The 27960-nt window shown below is 38.7% G+C and overlaps 1 protein-coding gene across 2 annotated transcripts in view; it reads right to left on the bottom strand.

Moving 5' to 3' along the window:
* Window positions 1-348: 348 nt before the first annotated feature.
* Window positions 349-27960, bottom strand: part of RFX3 (regulatory factor X3) — a 406064-nt gene continuing 378452 nt past the window's right edge. Inside the window, exons 12-17 of one of the 2 annotated variants that reach the window (XM_075317604.1) lie at window positions 25193-25290; window positions 24959-25108; window positions 24175-24383; window positions 20304-20457; window positions 15313-15355; window positions 349-11245 (exon numbers count right to left, since the gene is read on the bottom strand). In XM_075317604.1, coding sequence (XP_075173719.1) covers window positions 10980-11245; window positions 15313-15355; window positions 20304-20457; window positions 24175-24383; window positions 24959-25108; window positions 25193-25290 — 920 coding nt within the window. In that variant the 3' untranslated portion in view covers window positions 349-10979. The remainder of the gene's footprint in view (window positions 11246-15312; window positions 15356-20303; window positions 20458-24174; window positions 24384-24958; window positions 25109-25192; window positions 25291-27960) is intronic. The other variant, XM_075317613.1, reaches the window with a different exon arrangement.

Genomic DNA, 27960 nt, shown 5'->3' with positions numbered 1-27960 from the left:
TTTGATGTGGATTATCCTGGTCTTAATTAAAAAAGATAGGCCATGATTATTAGAGTCTTTTCCAACACCTTTAAATGGATTGTTAAAGCACAAAGCTGATTGCACAAGATCCTGCTCTTGGCACAACCCCAATAAACAGCTAATTTTTTGGGGGGACAATTGATAAAGATTCAGAAATGTAGAATTACATGAAGACATTTCAGATTACCATCAATATATTAAAAGGATGGCTCCAGTCTACCAGAATGGGAGCCACTGAAAAATGGGATACCCATCTATAATGTTATAATGTCCATATGCCCATATTTTTTATTAAATAAATAATAAGGAATAAATACATGACTCATATTTGTAACAAGAAAACAAATTTATTAATTTTTAAAAGACAAGACACAATTTTGTTTTGAAAAACAACACAAGAAAGCTAGCCTGAGTTCAAGTCTGAAATATTCAGAAAAATCCTACTAATATCTTTAGTATGTTCCAGTCATTTTTAAACAACACACTAAAAGTTAATATATATATTTTATAATTATAAAAGTTCCCCAGTTATTGTACAGTACACAATACAAATTGCCCACAAACTATCATTTAGCTCCTGCCAATCTGGAGAGGACATGATATACTAAAAGATTTAGCATTTCTCACAAAAATCACATCAGGAAATACGTATTTACAAAATCCAATACATTATACAAAAAATGCATCACGTGATTTTCTCCAAATAGGTTTTAAATAAAAAGTATATTCAACTGTAATCCAAAAACTGGAAAAGAACATTACATTATCACACACATACAATCTCTATTAAGGAAATAAAAAGCTGCCTACCTTACTTTTATGCAACATATTCATTTTATATAAAAACTGAAATAAAAGGAGAAAAAACTCAAAATTCTTACTACTATTAAGCCTCTGTGCTTGTGGACTGAATTCATGTCCTCTGCCACTTACTAAGTGAAACAGAATACAATGGCACTTAAATAAAAAAAAAAAAGAAAAAAGAAAAAAAAAATCACACAACACAGCTTAAGAGAAAAAATGGTGTGTTGAAGCTTGTTGGGGTAAGAAAGCCCTGAGGAGTTTCTGATTAATGGCATAGTTAGGTCTGTATTTGACCCATTTACTAATACGTTTAGTTATGGAAGGCTCCGACCTTCCACAATTTGAGAATTTATTTCCTAAGATCTTGGTTCAGTTTTGTCATGAAGGCACTCTGTTTCAATCCCCAAACGCCAAGGATTTCAAAGACTGGCTTTATTTTTTTAACTTCACTGTTGGACACACTCAATAATCCTTAGTCACTAGGAGCAAATTGTGAAACAGATGTGTTCTAATTTAAGGCATACAAGTTCTTGAAGACACACTTCGTATGTTTTCAGTTGCTTCCCAGTTTTGATTCTCATCGGCAAGCCCCCGTGCACCCTTTTCTAGAGTCACAATATTCGATAAAGTTTTGAGATGAAGAAATTAAAGTAAATTAAGAAAACAAAAACATCATATTTTTTTGCTACCCAACGGTCATGATTTTGTCATCTATTCATTGACCAGGTGCGGATTTATCAGCAAAAAAGGTAGAAACTCAGGGCTTTCATTCCCGAAGTTTAGAAGCCAGTGTAAAAACATAAGGCATATAAATAAACCATAAACAACCCAAACAGAACACAAAGAAATCAGGCAGTCACTTTGTAAGTGGCTTTCATTAAGCAAAATAGGTAAACTCTACTAATTTCTACTGGCACGTACAACCACTAGCAGCAATGATCAAGGCATGCAAACTGAGAAGCATATACAAGAAATAATTATAAAGATCAACAAAATAATTGTCAAACTACAACCCTTTGAGTATTGTACAGCTGTATGTATAGAAGAAGCGAGTAGCCATGTGGACCTAAGAACCTCCTAGTGTCTCTTCCAGGATTTAATGTTGCAATGGAGATCAATACTGAAATATGGGTAACATATGCTACCATTTTACCACAAGTTGTTCTTCAGTGTAACCAAATGTGACCTTCCAGCTTTGTCTAGTAAATTAACTGCCAGAATTTATATCTATAGGTAACTGTTCTTGCTTAGCCCATCCTATTCTTATTAATCCAGTCTTTTACATATTGAACATTCACAGAGAAAAATTACAATCCAAATGCATTGCGCATCCGGGGAATTCTGGCAAGTTATCCTGAACTAGCAGACGAAAAATAAAAATTCCAAAAATATAGTCGCAATGTTGTAGGAGAATTCACAGTATTAGACAACAGGGACTAAAGAAAACACATATCCATATCATATCAGCTGGACTAAGGCTGTGATCATTCTGACAGAAACGTAAAGGAGATACTTCACCACTTGTGGAAAAGGGCGTCATTGATATAATAACGATACAACTAACCCACATGGATTACATGTAAACCGTCACTTTTTAGAAGAGCCCAATTTCCAGATTCTTCTATGCTTTTCAGTATACATTATATTCACAAAATTGACACCTAGTGATAGTTTTTTCCTTTGGGTTTTTTTATATACCGTGGGCGTTTTGTTGAAAAGCTAAAAATAGCAAATCTTTAACAGTGGAAGTAGCGTTAACGTTAAGGAAAAATTCTGAATAGCATTGGACATATCTAATTACAACTTAATAGGTAGCATACAGAAAAGAAAACATTAGGAAGTCGTAATTATTACCTTAATTAACAACCGTCAAGTTAATATATGAAGATAGTACCTTTTACGGTGATTATTAACTAAGGGGTGAGCATACACAATATGTTCTCTGGTGTTAGCACTAGCATCCAACATTATCTAAGAGGGCATAAATAACTGAAAAAATATAGTTTAAATAGGAAAACTGGAATCTGCATCAAATAATAGAATATTGTATATTTTATTATCAACCTACATTAGCCAAAAAATATTAAAAATCTATGCTGTTTTCAACTACAAACTATACATCTCTGGTCGAAAAATATTGGGGCTAAGGCTGTGGTTCATTTTTTATTTTTTTTTAATTACACCCTGATAAAATGTAGAAGTGGCTTGCTAATAATTGGCCTAAAACAGTTTAGGGCCAATTTCTGAAAATCAAAGCAAATGAAGATTGGGGGTTTCTCCCAAAGAAATCAATAAAATCACAACTGTCTATTTTTTTGGGCTACAATTGTAAAAGTAGTGATTAGTTGCCAAAGGCTGCTCTCCAATTATACACCGGTTCTCGTAAATGTGCTCCTCTTTATAGCGCAAAGTCATTGAATGAGTATACTGCATTTTATTACAATGCTCAAAGGGTTCAGAACAGCTTTACAGTAAACATTTTAATAATATAAAGTGTTATGTTTCTATTCCAGTTTTTTTACTTCTTAATTTTTCTCCAAAGGAGTAGTGCATATCGGATTTTTTAAATACTTGCCACAGGTTGTAGACAAGACTACTGGTTATACAGACAGAAGAGGTATTTTCAACCCTTAGACACCTAAAGGCCTTTTAAGGAAAAGCAATGCATAAAACATCCTTCTTTAAGGGTTGGCGCTACTTTCTGTATAACATGCCTGAAGCTACAATATGGCAGACACAGGCAAGTATGAGGAATTCACTTGGGTAAATAAAAAGTTAATGTTTTTTGGGAGGTGGGAGGGAGTGCTATGTCATTAGTGTGTCAGGATTCATGTGCATAATCTTACTATGTAGATTATGATGATATATTTCACAGCACTGTACTTAACATTTCCTCTAGTTTCCTATACATATTTGGTTAAATGTACTCTGTCCACCAAAGCCACAAAAAATAACACTACCACCTCCCATTCTAAAACATATTCTCCTCCAGTATTTTTTTTGTAAAAATTAAATGGTGATACCATTATGCAGGTTGGGATGGTATCTAAAGAGATATAAAGACATACTAAAAATAATCTTGAAATAAAAACTCTACAAAGATCAGAAAAGATCAAAACAGCTGGATCCAGGAATGTAGCGAGGGGGTAATAACTTATGTCCTTGGTCATTTTTAGATACAGGGCTATGATGTTAGACTGAATATTTCAATGAAGGAAAGCCTAACTTCACTTTGGGCTGAATACATTAATCACACTGACCTGCCAAGTATTATTAGTGTGTATGTTAACCTTTGCAACTAATTATTTTTTGTCTCAGTGCATGTAACTTGTGACATTAAGCAACTCTGCAGTAGGTCTTGGATCCACTGTTATTTTTCTTCCTTTGATATTGATAGGTCATCAAAATCATAGTAATGGAAAACCTGGTTGGGGTGGCTAATGTTGGACTTCCACCAATCTAATATTGATGACTAGAGATGACCGAAACCAAACAGTAAAGTTCTGTATTTGTACCAAACACGGCCTTTACAAAAAAATCTGTATTTGAGTTTGGGTGCTTCACATATGCTAAACACACGATCGAGCATCACTGTGCTTGGGTACGCTCAGTGCTAGGCCCAGCGCAAGATGATTGCAGTGTTTGAATGGCTTACATTGTCAGATGTAATGTGTACAATAAAAAAAATTGAAAAAACCCTGCCCTCCCTCCTCCGGAAGTGCCCTGTCTATGGCTGGCTATATTTGGGAGGAGAGCCGAACTACCCAATCAGTGAGTTCTAATGGGGTTTAGGTCAAGTCTGGGTCTCAAACAGAACTTTATCTAAAGTCTGGATGAACCCACTGAAACCAAACTTCAATGGGTTCACTCATCTCTATTTATGACTTATCTTAATGATAGGTCAAAGTTATCAGATTGGTGGGGACCAACACCCGTCACTTTCACTGATCAGGTATTATCAGTTCTGGCGACAGCCAGATGTAAACAGTGTATGGAGCAGAATACCATAGCTCTGTCACGCTGTTTAGTGTCTGCTCTAGGGTACTGCAGATCAGCGATAAGAATGGATGCTTATCTACTGTACCCAAAAGCAGCCACTACACAGTGGACTTTCCCCTCTAATGGTGAGGATGAGGCATCATCTTGATCTAAAAAATACAAAAGTACTTGGCACTATGTGCTACCTGAACATAGCGACCACAGTCGCATTTCTATTCTACCTGTAACCTCAAAATTCTCTTCTGTATCTGATGAAAGTCCAGGTTTTAGGACTGAAATATTATGAACACCCTTCTGGACTGCCTACAAAATAAAAAAAAAAGCTGAATATACTATTTTCCATTCACCATAATTTTTTGGAGAGTTAAGTACTTTTGTATTTTTTATGACAGAGTGGAGCCCTTCTTGAGCACCACCCTTTCAAACGAGTGCCATATATCCATAACATCTGCATTATTTTTATCAGGTTTATCTATTAATGCCTTAAAAAAAAAAATTTTAAGAAGCCCTGACGTAACAACACTGCTTCATTTTTTGTTTCTGAATCAATACAATGGTAAAATATTGGTTGCAAAGGTTGAAATAGTTTTTAAAGATAGTAGACATTTAGAATGATGTTGCATGAACAAATTGCATGGATGTGCATTGCAATAGTATATATTACAATAGCATATGTATGCCTAAAAGCATGAAAAAATGAGTAATGCAGAATTTAATGATGAATAATGACTAGAATTTACAAGTGTATCTGTAAAAGTAAGCAAATGTTTCATCCTCTAGCATATTCAGTAGGTTTGTTAAAGCTGTTTATCTAATCAAGTCAGCCATTCATTATTAATAAATGAAATGTCAGCACCAAAGCCACTCTAATCATCCCATTTACTCCTAAGAGCAAACAAGTGAATTGTTTATAAGTATAAAAATGGCTGTTGCTGCATGACTTCTTTATAAAACCGATGCAAAACATGTAATGAAATTCAAGAAATATACCCAACTATCACTACCAATATCTGTATATAGCACCAACATGCTCCACTGCATTGTAAACGTGGCTCGATTTGGGCAAATCTGCAGTTTTGTATTCCATATTGTCAGACAAGAAAAGGTGAAAGATCTTGCATAGGTGGCATTGCACAATGGTTTCTCAACATGCTATTTCCTCCACACATGGACTGATATTTATCTTTTGACAGATTTGACAGTTTATGACCAACATGAACTTAGAAGTTGCCCATGATGTGAGAATTGGGCTGTGCATATGGGAGAGTCTAATGATGGGCAAATAGTAACTATTCGGGTTCGGATTATTAGCAATGGATCCAAAGTACTATTCCAGTATTCGGCATGCATAACGAGCCTAATGCAAGTCAATGGGGAATCCAATTAGGAATCCAATCATTTTTCTGGGAAATCTTCAAGAAAAATGCTCAGGTTCCCCATTGCCTTACATTAGGTTCGTTATTCGTGACAAATACCGGAATAGTACTATGAAATCTTTACAAATAATCTGAATAGCTATTTTTTGCTCAACATTGGGAGAGACAAATCATAATTAGAGATGAGCGAGCCCAACCTATAAAGTTTGGAATTCATACCGAACATGGACTTTTGAAAAACTCAGTGTCAGAGTTCGGAATTCAGGTGCTGTACATATGCTAACCACTTCACCGAGCACTGGGGTACTTGGGTATGCTTGGTGCTAAGCCTAGGCATGCAGTCTTTGAATAGCTCTCACTGGGTGTAAAAACAATGTTTTCAGATGTAGTGTGTCCAAATCCCCCCCCTAAAAAAACCCTCCCGCCTTCCCTCCCCTGGAAATGCTCTGTTTATGGCTGGCTGTATGGGGGCGGGGAGCCGAACTGCCCAATAATTGACTTCCAATGGGGATCAGGCTCCGCAATCAAGTTCAGGTTAAGTCCAGGTCCCGAACTGAACTTTATCTAACGTCTGGCTGAACCCGGCAAACCTAAACTTCAACAGGTCCGCTCATCTTTATTTATAATGCTTCCATTTTCTACCTGGAAAAAAAGGAAATAATAGTATTCACTGCTCATGTGCTAGTGGCACACTTGATTCCCAGGATGGCCAGATTTTTCACCAATTGTCGACAAAGACATTTTAAAATGAAGCTGCTAATGTCTCTTAAAGCTAATATTACTTTGGTGTTACCATAAAATTACAATCCTAGCATTATCTTATCGTGAAGGATAGCTAATCTTGAACCTCGTTGAATGTTTTCTTAAGAATGGTAAAAGTATAGCATATTCCTATATTCTTACTTGGCATAAGTCACAAAAAAAAAGTAATTAAATGGAGAAAAAAAATAAGTTAATGGCCTAGTATTCTTCCCATGTATCGGAGGTTCCTAGCAGGTACGAAGTACTAGGAGGTACGTATTGTATTTAACTCCTGTTATGTTGACAGCTCTGTACATCATTGGCTAGTGGATAGAAATTACTTACTCTACCTGTATCTTTTAAAAATAAGGGAAAATTAAATTAATGAGGTTTTACCTACTTACGACAAGAAAGAGTTAAGAACATTTCATTGGTAATTACTGTAGTGGTTTTACTAATAGAACAAATTGGAAGATATACTTCCTTATCTTGTGAAATAATAATAGCAAAGTAATATGCATAATATTCATTATAAAAGACATTTTGGAGACTTGCTTACTCTATAATTTAGTGGATAATTCAAGGAACATCCACATTGCAATCAGGATATTTCGATGTTGTATCATGCTATGTATATTCCTTGTGTAATTGTGAGAACGTCCTTTGGGTCTTATCGGAATAATCAAATTGTGCTTCTAATATATGAATATTGTGAGGACAACCAAACTGATCCCTATCGATCCCTAATAAACACAAGTATTATGTACATATTTATACATAAATAAAAATACCTCACATGTCCCCTGTACTAGTCTAGTGGGAGTTTCTTGAGTCTTTTTTAGCCATCAGTAAAATAGCATATTTTCTAACTGTATACTTATTCCTGGTCTTTTTCACATTAATTGGTATTATTTAATGTTTATTCTTTATTTTTAGTTACATTTTTTTGCATTGTTCAGGGCATGGGTAGACCACGCATTAAAATGACCTCAGTGCATAAAGGACATGATATGTGGGGGGGGGGGGGGGCGGGTGTTCACTGGATTGCTCACCCTGCAGTCCCTGAAGGGCTAAATATAATTGCAGTCATGCCGACCCTTCTGGCAAGAAAGAATTTGCTCTAATTAGCATGCTTGCTGACGCGTTTTGCTTTTCTCAGCAATACATACTTATAGCTTGGGGAGCTCTGGATAGTTAAACTGACTATGGAGACAATTTCCACAATCCCAATATAATGCTACTTGTACTAAAGCAAAATACATTTAGTTACAAAATAGGGGAACAAGAGACACATAGGATATCTGGATATTCTTAATCTAGAAGAGCCAAAAGCATTTACTAATTTATTACAAAATTAGGACTTTCCCCACTCTATGTGGGCTTTAGAAACAACAGGCACACCTTGCTGAAAAATGATTAACAAGAAATAAGGAAAATAAAGACAACTACTACACCTTAGCTTCAGTTCTGTTTAAGGCACCATGAAATAGGCGAGGTACTGTGATCCCTGATGTACATTCTTAAATGGCAATGGTGTGTCTAGCCACCTGTTCAGACCCTACATGGATGGGGACAAGTTCCACTGAGGTGTGCCAGGTACACTGCCTAAAATGTATTACACAAGCATTAGTTTCTTTTTCTCACACTTTACCCTAATCCCATTATTACAGCTGCTTTTGATACCAGGATTATAGTATAGAAAAATTCCATTCAAAAAAAGCTTCCTTTAGGCACACTGACCATTTTTTTTGTTTCTTTGACATATCAATAATAATTTTCTGCATGACAAAAGAGCATTTACTTATGTTTTACCACTGAAATGGTATATAACAGTGAAGGGCAAATTAATTTACTTAGTTAAATTAAAGTAGTAAACAATTGTAGAGTGTCGTAAAGATAAAGGCAACCCTGAGAGCAAACCTAAAATGGTACTATAGCCATTTCTTGTAGAATTCGGTAAACAGCATTTCTGAGATTCAGATCACTTCAAAATGGATGTAGTACTGACCTGTTCCATTGAAAACATTTTACATTTATAGTCTTTGGTGTCATTACCAAATGCAGTTGGAGTAAACTTTCAGTACAGTGTTATCTATAGTAAAAACGTAAGAGGTACATTCAAGTTTCAAAGATAGCCCCTATTTCATTGATGGGATCTAACTTCCCTATCGTTGGGAACTCCAATTAGTGTCAAGAACTGGGGTTCTGAAGAGCTCCATATGAATATAGCGGTGGTCAATCATGTGCACTGTCACTGCATTTATTCTTGTGGCAGTGCCAAAGAACATTGCTTGGCTATATTCAGTGGTCCCATTAAGAATGCAGGGAGTGGCAGTGCACATGATCAACCGCCACCCCATTCATAAAGGGATCTTCAGAGCCCTGGTTGTCAGAATCAGTGGGGGTCCCAGGGGGCTGAACCCCCAGCAATTGGGAAATTGTCCCCATCTTGTGCATAGGGGATAGCTTCCAAACTTGAGAATACCCCTATAAGTGGTGCAAGTTAAATAACTTATACCATGTAAACAACTTGTAGTCATCTTATTGTAAATGGTGTTTTTTGCCACTCCTAGAAGAATTAATTTACTGTACTGTTAGCTTGGATTAACATAAAAGAAAGGTGAAATGATAATAGTACATATGTTGAAATAAACAAATTGCTGTAATGGGGTTGCTTCCTCTACAAAAAACCTTAAGGAAGCTTACTTGAAGAGTAGTCTCGGAAATATCAATCTTTTAACACCGGTATCAAAAACAGCTAAGAACCTGGTTACCAGTTCTCACTCTTAAATACTATGCAGGTTGCTACATTCCTTGCATTCTATAAATTATATTCTTCACATATATATGTGTATATATATGTATATGAATCTATATATATATACAGCATAATAGCAGCAGAGTGAACTACTGTTATGAAATAGAGAGTTTCTGGGATAGAAAAAACACAAACCTCTGACATTGGTCCTCATTGCGTTAGCACAACTCTTTCTTTAACCCCATCTTCCCTGAGTTTTTTTATCTCCGATTGTAAATTGGTATAGTATGTTTGCCAAGAGAGAATTTTCCATCTGTTACATCCTCTTTGTGGTTTTTCTTTCTCGATGATCTCAAATAATTGCACATGCAAGTGATTTCAGGGGCGAAGAGGTTAAAGAATTATGTCACTGTATGTCCTTTCTGTTATACTTCATACTGTCAATTATCAGATTCGCTCAAGGGCATAAAGCATTTGTGCAGTGGAACCCAATGCAAAATCAGTAGTATCCCAACGGAGGAGCTGAGTGTGCACTAAAATCCTCAAAAATGTTGATGTTTCAGAGCATTTAAGAATGCACTTCCGCTAAGTGAAACCCCGAGTTTACAAACATCATTATAAACAAGATGGATACGATTAACGGAACTTGTTTGCGTTGTTTACTGTTAGACAAAAGCCTACTTTTCACTCGTATTACAACTTTAGCGTACCACACTGTTTCATGCAGTTCATGTTACTGACTTGTAGGACGCAAAAGATGAAGCTTGAATTCTCCTTTGTACAACAGAACAACAGCCTAAACATTTACCCTCATACATATAAATATCTTATCTTACAAAGATACAGGGTCTTCCCCATATATATGTCATGTATTTACTGCTGCACCTTCTTTCTCCAGTGTAAGTGATCAACATATTTTTTTTTTCAGAAGTGCAACTATTAAATTCAATAACCCCAGCAATAAAATATACTTAAAAATGAAAGAGAACAAGAAAAAATTCCAGTGACGTTAAGAAACAAAGTATGATGACCTTAAAGAACAACATGAAACAAAATCTTAAAATGCAATACTAAAACCAAGCAAAAAAAAAGAAAAAAAAATTGTAGACTGCGAGAGGAAAATAAAGCTGTGCTTGGGTTAAGGTTGACAAAATAGTTAAGGTCACAATAGGAAAATTTGACAACAGTCGACCTTTAGGCATATTCTGTTCTACTGCCATAATTTCAAGCCAACATACATATATTTATACAATTCTGTTTTGAAAGCTTTTTCATATTCACTAGACTGCAGTGTAGGTATTCCCGGTGGCACTGCACTGCCTGATGGTCTGAGTGCTTGTGACAATGTGCTCGCTGTGTATTTGGTTCAAAACCAGGCTCTGCTGAACGCTGCCCTCCAGCGATGGCTGCATGCAGCCCACCTGGAACGCTTGACCCAACTCTGTCTTCTCCCGTTTTGCTGGGGGCTCTCCAGAATCATCAAGTTCCTCATCTATTTCACTCTCCACATCGCTGCCCTCATCTGCACAAACAAACAACCATGAAACTAGCACAAAGAGAAAGGAGGAAAGTGTAAGAGATAGAAAAGACTAATCGTTTGCACATGTAATAAATGCAATCTTCCAATTGATTACAAAAATACTGAAATCACTTCTTCTTACATGCACAAAGTCAAGAAGAAACTTTACAAGTAAAGTTAAGAGTAACTAGACTTTTGACCATTTTTAAAAAAAATACTTTTTAGGCTGTTTAATGAAGATTGCCCCACTAATCGCTCAAAAGACTACATGGAGGTGCACCACTTGGGAAACAGGAGCACACAGTTCCACCATTGATTTAACAGAAAGCTGTAGGCTTTCTACTGAATCCATGCTCCCCTCTGTGTGTGCGCACAGGCCGAGGCTGTGCATTCCTGCCTCCCGAGCTACGCACTTCTTAGTGGTCGTTTCGGCAGTAGGTGGTTGTTTCTCGACTCATCTCCACACTGACCTGCAAGCAATTAAATAGGCAACAAATCTAGAAAAAAAATGGTCAAAAGTTCATGTATTCATTAAAGAAGAAACTATTAAAAGGGAAAGAATGTATACGGTTAATATGACAGACTAACAGGAAAAAGAGCAGGGTTCATGTGTCAGTTTTTTTTAAGAAACTTCTAAAACTGTTTATTCAAATAACAAATCCAAAAGTATCTATCCTTATGAGCCTGCTTACATAAAATTTCTAGTAATCATCAGACTACAATATCCAAGGCTGACCTTACATATGAGATAATTGATGATTGAATGTTCGCTCAACCAACAGCTATCTTTTCTGGTCCCTTCATATTTTGGCCCACCATGCATGTGTTACAATTAGTATTTCCCAGAAACCAAAAGAATTAAAGGGCTTAGATGAGTATGAGCATAACCCCTCCTATACATTACATGGTTGAATGACCACAGTGAAATAGTCTGGTTTGACCTACAGTTAGGTCCAGAAATATTTGGACAGTGACACAATTTTCGCGAGTTGGGCTCTGCATGCCACTACATCACATTGGATTTGAAATGAAACCTCTACAACAGAATTCAAGTGCAGATTGTAACGTTTAATTTGAAGGTTTGAACAAAAATATCTGATAGAAATTGTAGGAATTGTACACATTTCTTTACAAACACTCCACATTTTAGGAGGTCAAAAGTAATTGGACAAATAAACCAAACCCAAACAAAATATTTTTATTTTCAATATTTTGTTGCGAATCCTTTGGAGGCAATCACTGCCTTAAGTCTGGAACCCATGGACATCACCAAACGCTGGGTTTCCTCCTTCTTAATGCTTTGCCAGGCCTTTACAGCCGCACCCTTCAGGTCTTGCTTGTTTGTGGGTCTTTCCGTCTTAAGTCTGGATTTGAGCAAGTGAAATGCATGCTCAATTGGGTTAAGATCTGGTGATTGACTTGGCCATTGCAGAATGTTCCACTTTTTTGCACTCATGAACTCCTGGGTAGCTTTGGCTGTATGCTTGGGGTCATTGTCCATCTGTACTATGAAGCGCCGTCCGATCAACTTTGCGGCATTTGGCTGAATCTGGGCTGAAAGTATATCCCGGTACACTTCAGAATTCATCCGGCTACTCTTGTCTGCTGTTATGTCATCAATAAACACAAGTGACCCAGTGCCATTGAAAGCCATGCATGCCCATGCCATCACGTTGCCTCCACCATGTTTTACAGAGGAAGTGGTGTGCCTTGGATCATGTGCCATTCCCTTTCTTCTCCAAACTTTTTTCTTCCCATCATTCTGGTACAGGTTGATCTTTGTCTCATCTGTCCATAGAATACTTTTCCAGAACTGAGCTGGCTTCATGAGGTGTTTTTCAGCAAATTTAACTCTGGCCTGTCTATTTTTGGAATTGATGAATGGTTTGCATCTGGATGTGAACCCTTTGTATTTACTTTCATGGAGTCTTCTCTTTACTGTTGACTTAGAGACAGATACACCTACTTCACTGAGAGTGTTCTGGACTTCAGTTGATGTTGTGAACGGGTTCTTCTTCACCAAAGAAAGTATGCGGCGATCATGCACTACTGTTGTCATCCGTGGACGCCCAGGCCTTTTTGAGTTCCCAAGCTCACCAGTCAATTCCTTTTTTCTCAGAATGTACCCGACTGTTGATTTTGATACTCCAAGCATGTCTGCTATCTCTCTGATGGATTTTTTCTTTTTTTCAACCCCAGACCTTTTAACTACTTCATTGATTACAGGTTAACGAGGGAGACGCCTTCAGAGTTAATTGCAGCCCTTAGAGTCCCTTGTCCAATTACTTTTGGTCCCTTTAAAAAGAGGAGGCTATGCATTACAGAGCTATGATTCCTAAACCCTTTCTCCGATTTGGATGTGTAAACTCTCATATTGCAGCTGGGAGTGTGCACTTTCAGCCCATATTATATATATAATTGTATTTCTGAACATGTTTTTGTAAACAGCTAAAATAACAAAACTTGTGTCACTGTCCAAATATTTCTGGACCTAACTGTATATATAAATAGTATATATGGACAGTTAAAGGACCTTTCAGTACTATACATGGCGTTTTACCATTGTCATTTCACCTCTTCCTCTCCTTGGTCCATACTTTTGGCCTAAGTCAACTCAATATCATTTATTTGAAATAGACATTAAAAAATGCATCCAATTGTTTGTATTTAAGGTTTTTTTTATTGTACTGTATCTTTGCTCAGATTTTTAGAATCAAAGACTGAATTGTTTTTTTTGTATCTTCCACTACTAAACTGCTGGTATGCTCAAATACTACTATTCCAGCCCCTGTGGACTGGTAAAACCCCCCACTCTATAATTACGTGTCTCATATTATTGTCCTTACACAAATCAACAGCCTCTTTTTGAGTCTGTTTTTTTAACTACTTCTCATCAGCAAGACACAGTCTATACGTATGCTACTCCAATCATGGAAAGTAGTGAGTTTATATGGGTTATTACTACAAATGATAATGAATAATGCAAATTATGTAAATAGTAAAGATGAGCAATAGTTTCATGCAGCCCTGTTCCGGCACCAGTTGTGTCCTCATGGACTTCACTTCTGCACTTGGCACCCACGTTCCAGCCTCCTGGGCACTTAGAAGGCACTGTGTTATCATGACGTCCCATACACCCAGTGACTAAGACATAGGAACACTCAGGATGCCAAGTTGAGGATGCTGGGTACAGAACACTGGCTGCTACAGGGGGCCAGATTGAACGTAGGATCTCAACAGTATAAATCAAATTGCTCATCTCTAGTAAAAAGTTATTTAATTATTTTTCCCCCCAAACTCATTCATTAAGACTGAAGCATTGTAAACCGGTTTTAGTGAAGAGAGCACTGGAGCAAGATGTGCCAAATCGATTAGGAGGTATATGCTTCTTATTGAATTTGGGCATCTTTCATCTGCCATAGGTCATTACTAGAATTGTACACCTGCTAAATGCAGGCATACATTTATGTTGTAATTTACCCTACTATTTGTGGTGTAGATTATGATTATTATTGGGCACACTTGGTTATACCCCATTTCACCTGAACTCTGCCTACTTTTTAATAATTGGGTAAAACTGGCTGGAATGGACTAAAAAAGTTGTGCAACCTCATGTAGCGCAAAACATTATAACCATTTTATGCCAGAATTCTGTCAAAACCTGCTTGATGAATCAGGTCCTATGTTTGTATTATACTAAACACAGTCATCAAAGCCAAACTAGAAGTTTCTTCATGAATGGTAAGTCATGAAGGTTATCGGTGCAGAACTTTATTATATCCTGCAAGTACTCTGGGATACATTCTCTGTTGGTGTAGTGACACTTTAAAAAGTCCAACATTACAATCTCAAAGGACATTACTATATTCTGCTTCATTATTAGATCATTTTCTCACAAAAAATAAATGACGTCTCTGGATCATGATCACAGTATATATTGTCAGAAACATGCAGCTGAATGCAACTACACTTGTATAATAGATATTCAGAAAAAGTACAGCCATAAAGATTGATAAGCAATCTGAAGAAAAGGATAGTAAAAGACAGACAATGAGATGGACAGAAGACATGCTACATGTTTGAAAGCCTGTTACCTTTTTCCATATTTCCAGGCGATGTGTCATTTAAGTCACCAAACTGCAAGAATTGGACATAAACGGCTTTGTAAGATTAGTCTCATCATTATAAAAATAATTGCTATCCAAACTTAAAGGAAATCTGTCAGAAGGATCAATTCTCATAAGCCCTCTATATGGGCCAGCAGGCAGGCTATAGAAAGTTGAATAAACTGATAGCTTTGATATTTGCAATCTAATCATAGTTACATAGTTACATAGTTACATAGTTACTTAGGTTGAAAAAAGACCTAGGTCCATCTAGTTCAACCTTCCTCCACCAGTTCTACATTTAGTCACTAAATGTAAATAATCACTTTTCTTAATACAGTACATAGATGATGTGTTAAGATCTTTGGGCAAGACAGGGATCTTCCTGAGAGACTGCCTCCTGAGCTTATTTTAATACTTTGCGTTGCCTCTATGTGATCTCCTCACTGCATGCTTAGCTCATCAAATCTCGGGCTTGTGTCGATCACCATGGGCACTGGCTGCAACTTCCTTCTGCGCAATCAACACCCAGCCATAAAGAAGGAAGTTGAAGCTAGTGCCCATGGAAGTGAAGAGAACTGCACAGAATCAAGGACATTAGCAGTCTACGTATGCACCACCGTAGATTCTCAAATCCAAGAGAATTGGGTTAATTATGCTAATGACACTCTTGTCAAACTCTGATTCGAGTTTGATCAATGTCAGCATAATGTGAATCGATTCTCTCGGAAGTGAGAACTATAGCATCCTGTAAGGAGAAGATGGAGAACAAAATTTCTCCACTGTATGAGTCAGCGAAAATCATACTGCACTCAGATGTCAATCAACTGCAGTCCAATATTTTCCACCCACTCATAGACCTGAATGGGTGAGTGGCATCTGATTTCTGAGTGAATCGCAGCATAGTGTGATTTTTTTCACTGACAGATTTAGTCATGAAAAAAATTTGGTCATCAGCACAGCCCCCTTGAATAACATTGGTCCGAGTGCTATCCGATAAAAAAATGGATAGTACTTGTTCGTGTTATGCACTAGTGTGACCCTGGCCATACAGTGAAGGGATTAATTTACATACAGAAGTGGTCCTATGTATAATAATCTCTGGAGGCAGGCTCTTGGGAAGATCTATGTCCTGCCCAAAGAACAGTCTTTTTACATATTTAAAAAATAGTGAATTTATCTGCAGTATGTCATTGGATCAGATATATCAAGGTATATTTTTATTCAGATTTCTATGACCTCATACCCATATAGACGGCTTAGGAGGGTTGATGCTTCTGACAGATTCTTTTTAAGCTGTTTAGTGGACTGCATATTCCCCTCTAGGACAGGGATGCACAGTTTGTATTTTCCTAGATCTCAGGCACCACACCTCAGACCCTGCACTATGCCTGACACAGTGTACTAGTTTTACTCAGACGGATTATTTAAAGGGGTATCCATTCTATGAAATTTGTTGTGCATCCACTGATCCACAGAGTAGAAGAAATAAAGTGGAAATGTGACTATGCATTCATGCTTCTCTCAATCCTTGTTAATGGGAGCTAAAATACATTGTTTTCATGTTGCCCTGACACGTGGGAGTCCCAAATGTGGACCCTCCACCTGGAAGACATTTATCATACATGCAATTCATATGACATCTATGTCTATGATGATATCCCTTTAAGTTCAACCCCAGTACTTGACAGAAGCAGAATGTTATAAGTAAGAAAAGGCAGTATACTGCAATACTAGGCAATGATTAAAATGCTTGTGGGTGTAGCTGGAGTTGAATTTAATAAAATACAAACTAGTTTTTTTTACTTTTACTACTGAAACTCTGTTCTAATGTTTTCACTTTCTACCACTATTAAAGATCAGGGTCAGAGAGAAATGTTGGGACGGCAACTGTACTTTAAAGCGAACCTGTCACCAGATATCTGCGTTCTAAACCAAAGCTAGCACCTTAAGTAGCGCCTGTGTGGCATTCTATAAAGGTGCATGTTGTCCCCTAACTCCCCTGTAGATCCCACAAATACATTTATAAATCTCCCACCTTGTATGCAAATTCTTTGGTCCGATCCAATGGGCATCCTCTGTTGGGGCTCCAGTCCCTCCTTTCGGTGCTGATCGCCGCCTTCTTTTGATGATTAATGTGGATGATGCCTCTGGCACCATCTACGTAACAGGGCAAAATCTTGCGCCTGCCCTAAAAAATTGCTGGCTCACACAGGTGCACTATTACAGGCGGAGCTGAAAACATAGCTGCATCTGAGCAAGTGGGCAAGTTCTCTACACATGCGTGAGATTTTGCCTGGTGATGTGGATGGTGCCGGAGGCGTCATCTACATCAATCGTCAAAGGAGTACAATGATCAGCACCGAAAGGAGGGACCGGAACCATAACCATCGGACTGGACCCAAGGATTTACATACATGGTGGGAGTTTTTATAAAGGTATTTGGGGGTCTACAGGGGGAGTCAGGGGACACATGCAGCTTTATAGAATGCAGCACAGGTGCTGCTTAAGGTTTTAGCTTTGGTTTAGAATGCAAAAATCTAGTGACAAGTTCCTTTTAATATTAGATACTGTATATAAAGGAAAGACTTTAAACAAGTTACATTTCAATTCAGCAATATTACTAAAAGGAGAATGTCCATTCATGTATTTATAGTGCCGTCTTAGTGTTCAGCCTCAAGATCTATTCAGCCTCATCGCAGATAGACTTACAGCAAAATTATGTTCACATTTTTACTAGTGATGGTGATCCCGAACTGTAAAGATCGGGGATCGTACCAATCACATAGTGATCGTGTACACAATCCCGATCACGAGCTTTCCTGGGAATCTCGTGTTACAAATCGGGTCCAGGGGCGGTAAAAAAAAAAAGCAAGTTTTTAAAAAACATTATGATCATACTTACAGGTCCCGCGACACGTCCTGCAGACCCGCTATCTCCCGGCCGCTGCTTTCGCGTCCGATCATTGCTGTGCCCCCAGTAAGCACCACTGCCTAAAGGACCTTGCATGACATCATAGCCATGTGACCAGTCTGGTGTGAATGTTATATACAGACATTGGCTTACAGACTGGTCACATGACTATGACATCATCGAAGGTCCTGGAATCAGGAACGTGGAATCATCCCCTCACTGTCAGTCTGTTTCTTGCTCTGTACAGAGCGATGTAGCAGAGCTGACAATGCTCTCTCTCCTTCTCTCTGTAGAGCCGCTTGTGTTTACATAGTGATGAAGCAGAGTTGACATTCCTGACCCTGTGGACTACGTCAGACTAAGAATTTTTTTTTATTATAAAGTTGGAATCTCTAAATGTTTTTTTTGTTTTATTTCCAATAGGAACATTTTTCTATGGGTTGTGTTTTTTTTTTACTGTTTATTAGAAATTCATGGTGGTCATGTCTGATTTGGCGTGACACCATGAATTTTGGGCTTAGTACCATCTAAGAATACAAAGCTGGTATTAACCCCTTTATTGCCCAGCGTGCCTCCGCCACCAGGACCACTGGTCGAGCCAGGTAAAACTCCTGGAAATGGTGCTAAGAAACAATGCGCCATTTCCCACGCTGGGTAATATAGGGGTTAATACCAGCTTTGTATTCTCATATGGTACTAAGCCCAAAATTAATGGTGTCACGCCAAATTAGACATGGCCACCATGAATCTCTAGTAAACTCTCCTGTCGGGAGATTGTGCGCCGTGATGCGATGCGACACTCCACAGTGACAATCACAGTTCAGTTAACAGGACAGGACCTTTGATGACGTCATAGTCATGTGACCAGTCTGTAACCAACGAGGTAATACAACATTCCCACCTGACTGGTCACATTGCCATGACGTCACGGAAGGTCCTTTAGTCAGTACTGGTTACTGGGAGGGCACAGCAATGATCGGACTCGGAAACAGAAGAGGCCAGGAGACAGAGTCTGCAGGACGTATTGCGGGACCTGTAAGTATAATGACAATGTTTATTATTAACTATATTCATCATTTTACAGCCCCCCTGCCCCATCCCATAACTGTAAAGCCCGAGATCGGTGACCAGACGCAAGACTGTGTTATCTTGATCCCGTTCTTTACAAAATGCTTGGAGAGAGGCTGCCGATCCCGACCATCGGGGGCATCGCCCATCACTAATTTTTACCAAATATTAAAGGATAGGGAGTCAAAGATGGCATGGCATTGTGCTGAAAGAAGAGGATAGGAATAGCATTAGCCCATTCATCTCATTCCCCATTTCATCTGCAATTTTAATCAGATTTTTCTAAAAAATACAATTGGATAGAGAACCTCTTTATATAATTCTGTTGATTTATAATTAATTTGCTGGATTGCCTAAACTGTTCCCATTTCATATAATTCTTCATAAAATGTTTATATCCTTGTGCTCATTGGCATTTTATGTGTACAGCATAGCTCTAGGATCCATAGCATAGGTGTATCTTGACGCTTGAGGGTCCCCAATGCAAAATCTATAACGGAGTCCTCAACCATGTGACATTTACATTACTGGTTTATTTTGTGAATGGTCACCTCAGGCAACAAGGCTCAATTGGGATTGCTACCTCTGCAGCCCCTATAGCTATGCTCCTGCATAACAGATCACCACCTCATTATTTATTCAGCACAGCATATCAGCTACGTACCTGTAATATATTGTCTGACACTCACCGCACATCCAGAAAGTTTTCTAGGTCTTATTGGAAAAATTCTAAAATCTACTTTTCCATAAGGGTCATATTTGGCAATCTCAATATGCTCACAAAGCATGTAGCATCATTTCTAAAAGGATGGGGTATACATAACATTTTATATCCTATTTTTTGTCCCATTAGCCTCCATTTTGAGTTCCCTGTTTTTCACCTTTATAGTATTGCTGTTTCTGCCTGAATATACTGGAAAATACTGAAAGCTGGTAGTCCAGTTTGGTATGTCTTATACAAGAATAATCCATGATAAACATATCTTGACACACTCACCTCTCCCATGACGGCTATTGGGGATTCACCAGTTGCCTGAGCAACCCTATGTTCAACTAAATAAAACATGTATTCATCGTAGAGAAGGCGAATCAGATGGAAAGAGCCAAAGCTAGCAGCACTGCGCAGGGTTAAGTCACGGATAACCATGGAACTGTTTGAGAAAACAAATGTCCATTAAGTGATTTGTTAACTTTTTAAAGCATCTTTACAAATGTTAAAAGCAAGACATATAAAAAGGATTTCATACAGTATCTTGAAAAAGTTTTCATATCCCGTGAACTTTCTCAAATTTTTCATGTTACATTCACAAACTTAAATGTATCTTATCTGGATTTTATGTGACATACCAACAAAAAGTAACAAGTATTTATGAAGTGTAAAGGAAATGATCCATGTTTTTTTTAAAATATTTTAAAAATATAAAGCTGAAAATTGTGACATGCCTTTGTATTCAGCCCCCTGTAGTTTGATGCCACTGGCTAAAATCCTGAGTGACCAGTTGCCTCCAGAAGTCACCTAATTAGTAAATAGAGTGCACCTGTAATTTATTCTCAGTATAACTACAGCTGTTCTGTGAAGGCCTCAGAAGTTTGTCTGAGAACATTAAAGATCAAATAGCATCATGAATACCAAAGAATACACCAGACAGGTCAGTGATAAAGTTGTGGAGGAGAGGAAAGCAAGGGTAGGGTATAAAAAATAGCCCAAGTTCTGAACACTTCATGGAGCACTGTTCAATCCATCATCCAAAAATCTAGGGAGTATGGTAAAACTGCAAACCCACCAAGACATAGCCGTCTTGACATCCATAGCTAAGAAAGCACTAATTAGAGAAGCAGTCAAGAGGCCCATAGTCACTCCAGACGAGATGCAGAGATTCACAGCACAGGTGACATAATCTGTCCACAGGATATATATTAGTTAAATACTCCGCAAATATGAAAAAGTGGAAAGAAGACGTATAATGGTAATTGCAGAGAAAGGTGGTCCTACAAAGTATTGACTCAGGGGTGCTGAATACAAATGCATGTCACAATTTTCAGATTTATATTTTTTAAAATATTTAGAAACCCCCAAAATCATTTAATTTGCACCAATACTTGCAACTTTGTGTTGGTATATCCCATAAAATCCTATTAAAATACATTCAAGTTTGTGGGTGTATCATGAAAAAATGTGGAAATGTTCATAGTGTATAAATACTTTTCAAAGGCACTGTATATATGGTAGAAATCCAACTTTAATCAAATTATAAAGCCTAAACCACAGGAATTGCATTATCATTATTAGATTGTAGTCTTTCCATTGACCGAGCAGAAGGACAATTAAAAGTCCTTGGGTCTGAACCTATGCTTGTTCCATAGTTAGCTATTGTGATCCATTAACCAATCAATCCAGGGCAAGATTCAGGTAATACATGTGTATTTTATGGCAGTTTTTACAGGCATGCCCATTTGAGCACCAACTGATTGTATGACAAGTTGATCAGTGCTTGTTTAAGGCCCTTTTACATGGAAAAGATGGAAAGTGGGGACGAATGATCACTAATGCAATTCATTCTGTACTGATCAGCTGCATATCCTTTTTCACACTGGATAAAGTGTTGATGATAACGATGAATGTTTAGGCTGCATAAGACATGAGACCAGCTGATGAACAACAGTTTTGCTTGCTTGCTCGGATTGCTGCCATGTTACATGGCCTGATTATTCACCTATGCAAAAGGGCCTTTAGATAAAAGTACATAATGAACGTTCTAGAACGATAAGGCCAAGATCAGATGAGCATGTGAAAATAGTCTGATTTTCATCCAGAAAAATGAACAAAATCCATCAGTCTGCCAGTATGTGTCCATTGTTTACATTGGTCTGCCATCTATGGGTCTGTTTTTCTACATCTGTCTGCCATTCATGTGCCCATTTTTTATATCCATATGACATCTGTATTGCATTAATTTCTAAACATCATCATTTAAAAAAAAAAAAAAAATCCAAAAATAAAGACAGTTTCCCATGTTAATAATGGCCAAGTATCCCTAAAAATCAGATGCAAAATGGATGAACTCTATGGGATACAATTTTCTTTACACCCGCATAAACTTGAATAGTTGAGACTTATCCAAAATATAGAAAAGAATAGTGCAAACTGCAGTTTTTTTCTCATGGACATTTGGTCCGTATGAAAAAAAAATTCTCACTGAGCAGCTCTACTGAATAACATTGCTAAGTGTGCTATCTGATTTTAGCATATACAGCACACATCCACATAATACGCTTGTGTGAACGAGCCCTAAGGATTAGGCTGTATTCACGGTGATGTCATAATGTTTTCTTTTACAGGATCTATGATAAATGGACTCCACTATTAAAGTAAATATGAATTATTATGCAGCGCATATATCACGCAAGAATTCTTTAAAAAAAACATTTCTCTTAATACGGCCAAGATCCTTCTTACCACTATGCATGATGTAATGGTCTGATATAATAAAAAAGAGAGGCCTTAATGGGAATCTGTCAACAGGCTTTTGCTAGGTAAAATGAAGACAGCATGCTGCAAGGGTTAACACTTAAGGCCACTTTACACACACAGATAAATCTGCAGCAGATTTGTGGTTGCAGTGAAATTGTGGACAATCAGTGCCAGGTTTGTGGCTGTGTACAAATGGAACAATATGTCCATGATTTCACTGCAACCACAGATCTGCCAAAGATTTATCTCTGTGTGTAAAGTGGCCTTTAGGATTCAGGGAAGCCTGTCTTGTAAAGGTCCAATCTGTTGTTTATTTGCTGTTTGTTTAACACTAGAAGTCCCAGAAATGTCGAGCTCCCCCCTGAAGTCCCAAAAGAGGGTCAAATGACCCTTAGTCCAAACTGAATTGAACTAACTAGAAACTAAATGGCTAAACTCAATGGAAAACAACGACCTCATGTGGTGCGACAGTAATGGCCTTAATTACAGAACAAAAGACGGTGATTATAGGATGTTAGGTAAAATCCTTCAGGTCATTCGACCCGTCTCTGGGTTCCAAAGGTAGAAATGTTAAATGACCCCTCTCTGGGACTTCTAGTGTTAAGCAGCAGGACTTCTCATTGCTTGAACTACAATAAGAAAAATGAGTCCCCGCTCAACTACTTGGGTGGTGCTCAGGAGCAAAAAAGTAAATCAATAGAAAGTATACACTCCGGCACACAAATAGTGAAAAATATGACAGCAATTTTATTTTAGGAATACGTATCAGATAAATTCCAATGTTATCGTTTTGACTCAGCCCGAGCCTTATTATCACAATGATAGTAGTAACATGTCAATTGGCAAAATCACCGCAAAAGATAGCTGTCCTGATGCTGGCTTAAAAAAGGAGTAAAGGGATTGTGCCCGAGCTAATTATAAATTGTAGCCTGGTGTAAGTAGAGCCCACGTCTCCGCAGACGTTGGCTCTGCTTACACATGGCTATACTTTGAACTACGATGTCACGTGCATGGCAGACTGGCATGACCCCTCCTCTGATTTACACCTCACTGTCAATGTACAGTCACTACTGAGAGCCTAGTGTGAGCTGGATATTTCTCTTAGCTCTGTTACATGGCTAAATCTAAAAATTCTGATTGCGTCATAATGGCTGCATCCAGTAATCTAAGTGATACATTGATGGATTCAGGATCCCTTTACTTACATCACTCTGCTCTCAGATGAGTTACCAAAAACCTGCTGACAGATTCCCTTTAAACTTTCCTTGTAAGTGATTTAGAAAGTTTTCTGCTTATTCACTTTTTGGAATGCATTCCCCATAGTTCTTAAGGGTACATCAATCACATGAAATGGTAGCTGTCATTGATCACTAAGAATGCACTATCTTAGTATTACCTGTAAAATGACCATTTAAGCAGAAATTGTCGAGCTGCCTTAGGAAAGCTGGGCCTTCCTTCGTACGGTTTGAGTGCTTGCGTCACCACATTATCGAGCCAGGCAGCCCACTGCTCCAAAGTGCTTTGCTGCTGAAGAGTCATTTTGAAGTCGGTTTCTAGTCTCTGCACCATGTTGTCATCACACTGGCACACCCAGGAAGCCTGCTCCTATCACAAACCAAGACACAGTCACATTTCATGTCACATTCCTTTAATCAAGTTGCAAAGGATTCTTTTAAAGGGTCCACCAGTGTATTGAGCTTGGCGCTTCACAGCACCTTTACCAGTGGCCTCAGCGATACATTTGTGAAACTATAAATACTTTCCATTTCAGCATCTTGTGTCAGTGAGACCTAATGAAGAGCTGATATTCAGTTTGTCTCCATATGAACCTTCTGAAATTTACACTGAACCTGTAAATCAGGGGTTGGACATAGACAGAAGAGGGCCCCTGTGCAAAAACAGTATTTGGACCATTTACAGTCCAATAATGTGTCTGTGACAGATGCTGCTTGCTGCTTTGTAGGTGGAAGTGGGACCCCTTATTTCTTGGGCCTCTCGTTCCACAAATGATAAGGGCTGCCCCTGCTGTAAATAATTATTCTTTAATTCCAAGAGTCTAAGATTGAATGTGCTGTTCCATCTATATGGATTACTTGTGTTATGATAACTGGATACTAGAAAAAGGGGATTTGTAAGACATCAGTAGTATGTAGCAGTAACCTTCCTCCATTTCATATTACCTGGACATTGGCAAAGTCCACGCGGTTGAGGTCATTAAGCATCTGGTTAATCTGAGATGTGTTCTGGAGCACGGCACGCGCTGCCTGAGCCAAGTGATTGAGAGATGTGTATCTTCGCAGAGTTTGAGCAAAGGCACTTACAGCAGCAACCTGTCAAAGCAAAAAAATGCCTTATGAATACAGCTTCAGTGCATTATATTCTTCCTATTATTGGGGGTGGAGAAACTCTCTCACCTTGGTTTGTACCATTCTTTGTGGAATATTACTCATGGCACTAGAGAGCCAACCTTCAAGGCTTTTTGCAAAGTTTCGAACGGCTTGGGTCAAGGCACCTACAGAAAAAAGTAGAATTCGGACAAATAAGTAATAGAAGATTATATAACCTTTAATAAATTCATGTGTTAAAAAGAGAGTTTATCTATACAATGGGAGCAAACTAAAATAAAACACATCAAAAAGACGTAAAATAAAAAAACAGCAGAAAAAAGACAGCCATATTTAAGCAATACAGGATGCAGCAGCCCCTATGATATGGGAGGAAACTGATAACAAAATGAGCCATTACAGAACTAATGCTCCTCTGAAACGCACCTCTAGCTGTCATACTAATGCCATTTTGCAACATGTTTTGCAGCCTTTTGACTAGTTTCAAACCAAGATTTTGAAGAAACGTCCAGATTCTTCATTCTTTTTATGCTTTTTTTTTCAGTAACGTGAACTTACTTAGGCATTTTTATATATGCAACAAAGTCATTGTTGCCTTTGTGCTACTTTTAATCTAGTGTTTTCAGACTTGTCCCTTTTTAGGCTTGCTCTACAATGGAGATGCGGTTTTCTTTATCCAGATGTGTTCAGTTAATTCATCATTTAGGCTATGTGCGCACTTACCGGATTTTTCGCGGATTTTGCCGCGGATTTGCTGCATGTTTCACTGCAGAAAATGTTCATAACATCTCTGCAGTGAATCACCAGCAAATCCTATGGAGAAAAAAAATCCTGTGCGCACTGGGCGGAATTTGACAGCTGCATGTTTTGCTGCGGGAATCCCGCAGCAAAAACAAGTGCATGTCACTTCTTTTCCGCACGTCGCTGCGGGATTTCACTCCATTGACTCAATGTTAATCATGAAATCCCGCAGGGAATAACGCAGGCAGCAAATTCTGTGCGGTTCACTGCGTTTTCCTGCGTTATTCCCTGCGGTATTTTGCGGTTTACCTCCAGTAATGTGCATCGCTTGTCTGCGGTTTTGCAGGGAAGTGATGTCATTACAGGAAGAGGAAGCCGTGCAGAGAGTAAACACAAACACACAGATCACACACACAGACATCACAGACACAGAACACATAGACACAGACACATAGAACACACATAGAAAGCAAACGGAAATATAGAAAAAAAAGAACGTGGGCTCCGCTGCATATTTACCTTCCAGCCGAGGTAAGCACACAGCGGCGGCCCGGTATTCTCAGGCTGGGGAGGGAGAGGGGCAGGGGTAATGTCCCCCGCCTCACTCCCCCTCCCGCAGCCGAGAATATCAGCCGCAGCTGCCCCGGCACTGTCGCATGCAATATGCGGCAATGCCGGCGTGTCCCCGGCTCTTCTTGCCACCGTGTAGCAGTGGTGGCAAGGTAATACAAGGGGTTAACCCCAGGCTTGATCATGGCAGCGTCTATGTGACAGCTGACATGATCAACCCGTAAGTAAAGTGAAAAAAAACACACCGAAAAATCCTTTATTTTAAATAAAACAAACAAGCCTCGTTCACCATTTTATTAACCCCTCCCGCACCAAAGCTCCGGCGTAATCCAGGTCCGACGTCCAGCGCTGCTTCCATCCAGCCGCGACTAACACACAGCGCTGAATGAAAGCAGCAGAGGTAATTACCGGTCATTTCCCACGGCCGGTAATGTGAACTCACTGCCGACCGTGGGAAATGCAGCGATCTGTCATCCATCTCTCTATCTATCCCTCTGTCTATCTATCCCTCTATCTATTCTTCTGTCTATCTACTCTCAGAATTAAATGACTTTTTTTTTTTTTTTTTTCTTCAATGTGCTTTATTGCATTGAATGCAATAAAGCACATCCCAACCCGCACGCGGCAAAACCGCGGCAATACCGCGAATAATACCGCGGTAAAACCGCGGCAAACCGCATGCGGTTTTCGGGTGCGGTTTCCCGCGGTTTTTTACCGCGGGTGCGGTAATCTTTGAGGGCATGCGGAATTTTCTCAAGAAAATTCCACTTCCCAGTACGCACAGAGCCTTAGGATATTTTAAATGTCGCAAAAGTTTTCTGTAGTTGCACTCCAGTACACTAGTGAAGTACAAAATCTGTCTAAAGTTTATTTTTGCGCACTTGATGACTTTCAAGGGATATTGTATGGGTTGTGTAAAATTTTACTCAAAAAAGATGCAAACAAAGGGCCAAAGTAAATGAGATAATAAAACAAGGTAATGGAAAATATCCAGCTGAACTCCAACGGATAAGTAAAAATTCTTCTTTATTTCGTCTTAAGGGCACTTTACACGGCAGCGATATCGCTATCAATATCGCTAGCGAGCATTCCCACCCCCGTCGGTTGTGCGTCACAGGCAAATCACTGCGGATGAGGGGCGGAGGGGCGGAGATGGGCGGGACGAACATCCCACCCACCTCCTTCCTTCCTCATTGCGGGCGGCCGAAGGTAAGGTGATGTTCCTCGTTCCTGCGGTGTCACACGTAGCGATGTGTGCTGCCGCAGAAACGACAAACAACCTGCATCCTGCAACAGCAATGATAATCGGGAATGGAACGACACGTCAACGATCAACGATATGGTGAGTATTTTTGATCGTTGACGGTCGTTCGTGCATTTCACACGCTACGACGTCGCTAACGAGGCCGGATGTGCATCACGAATTTCGTGACCCCAACGACATCTCGTTAGCGATGTCTTTGCATGTAAAGCAGCCTTTAGATTAACACTAGAACTACTGAGGTAGTCATTTTGACTACTTCGCA

This window comes from Anomaloglossus baeobatrachus, chromosome 1 (genome assembly GCF_048569485.1).
Source record: "Anomaloglossus baeobatrachus isolate aAnoBae1 chromosome 1, aAnoBae1.hap1, whole genome shotgun sequence".
In the NCBI taxonomy this organism is placed as follows: domain Eukaryota; kingdom Metazoa; phylum Chordata; class Amphibia; order Anura; family Aromobatidae; genus Anomaloglossus; species Anomaloglossus baeobatrachus.
Note: the sequence above shows the minus strand (reverse complement) of the source record. Positions and strands in the feature narration are given on the sequence as shown.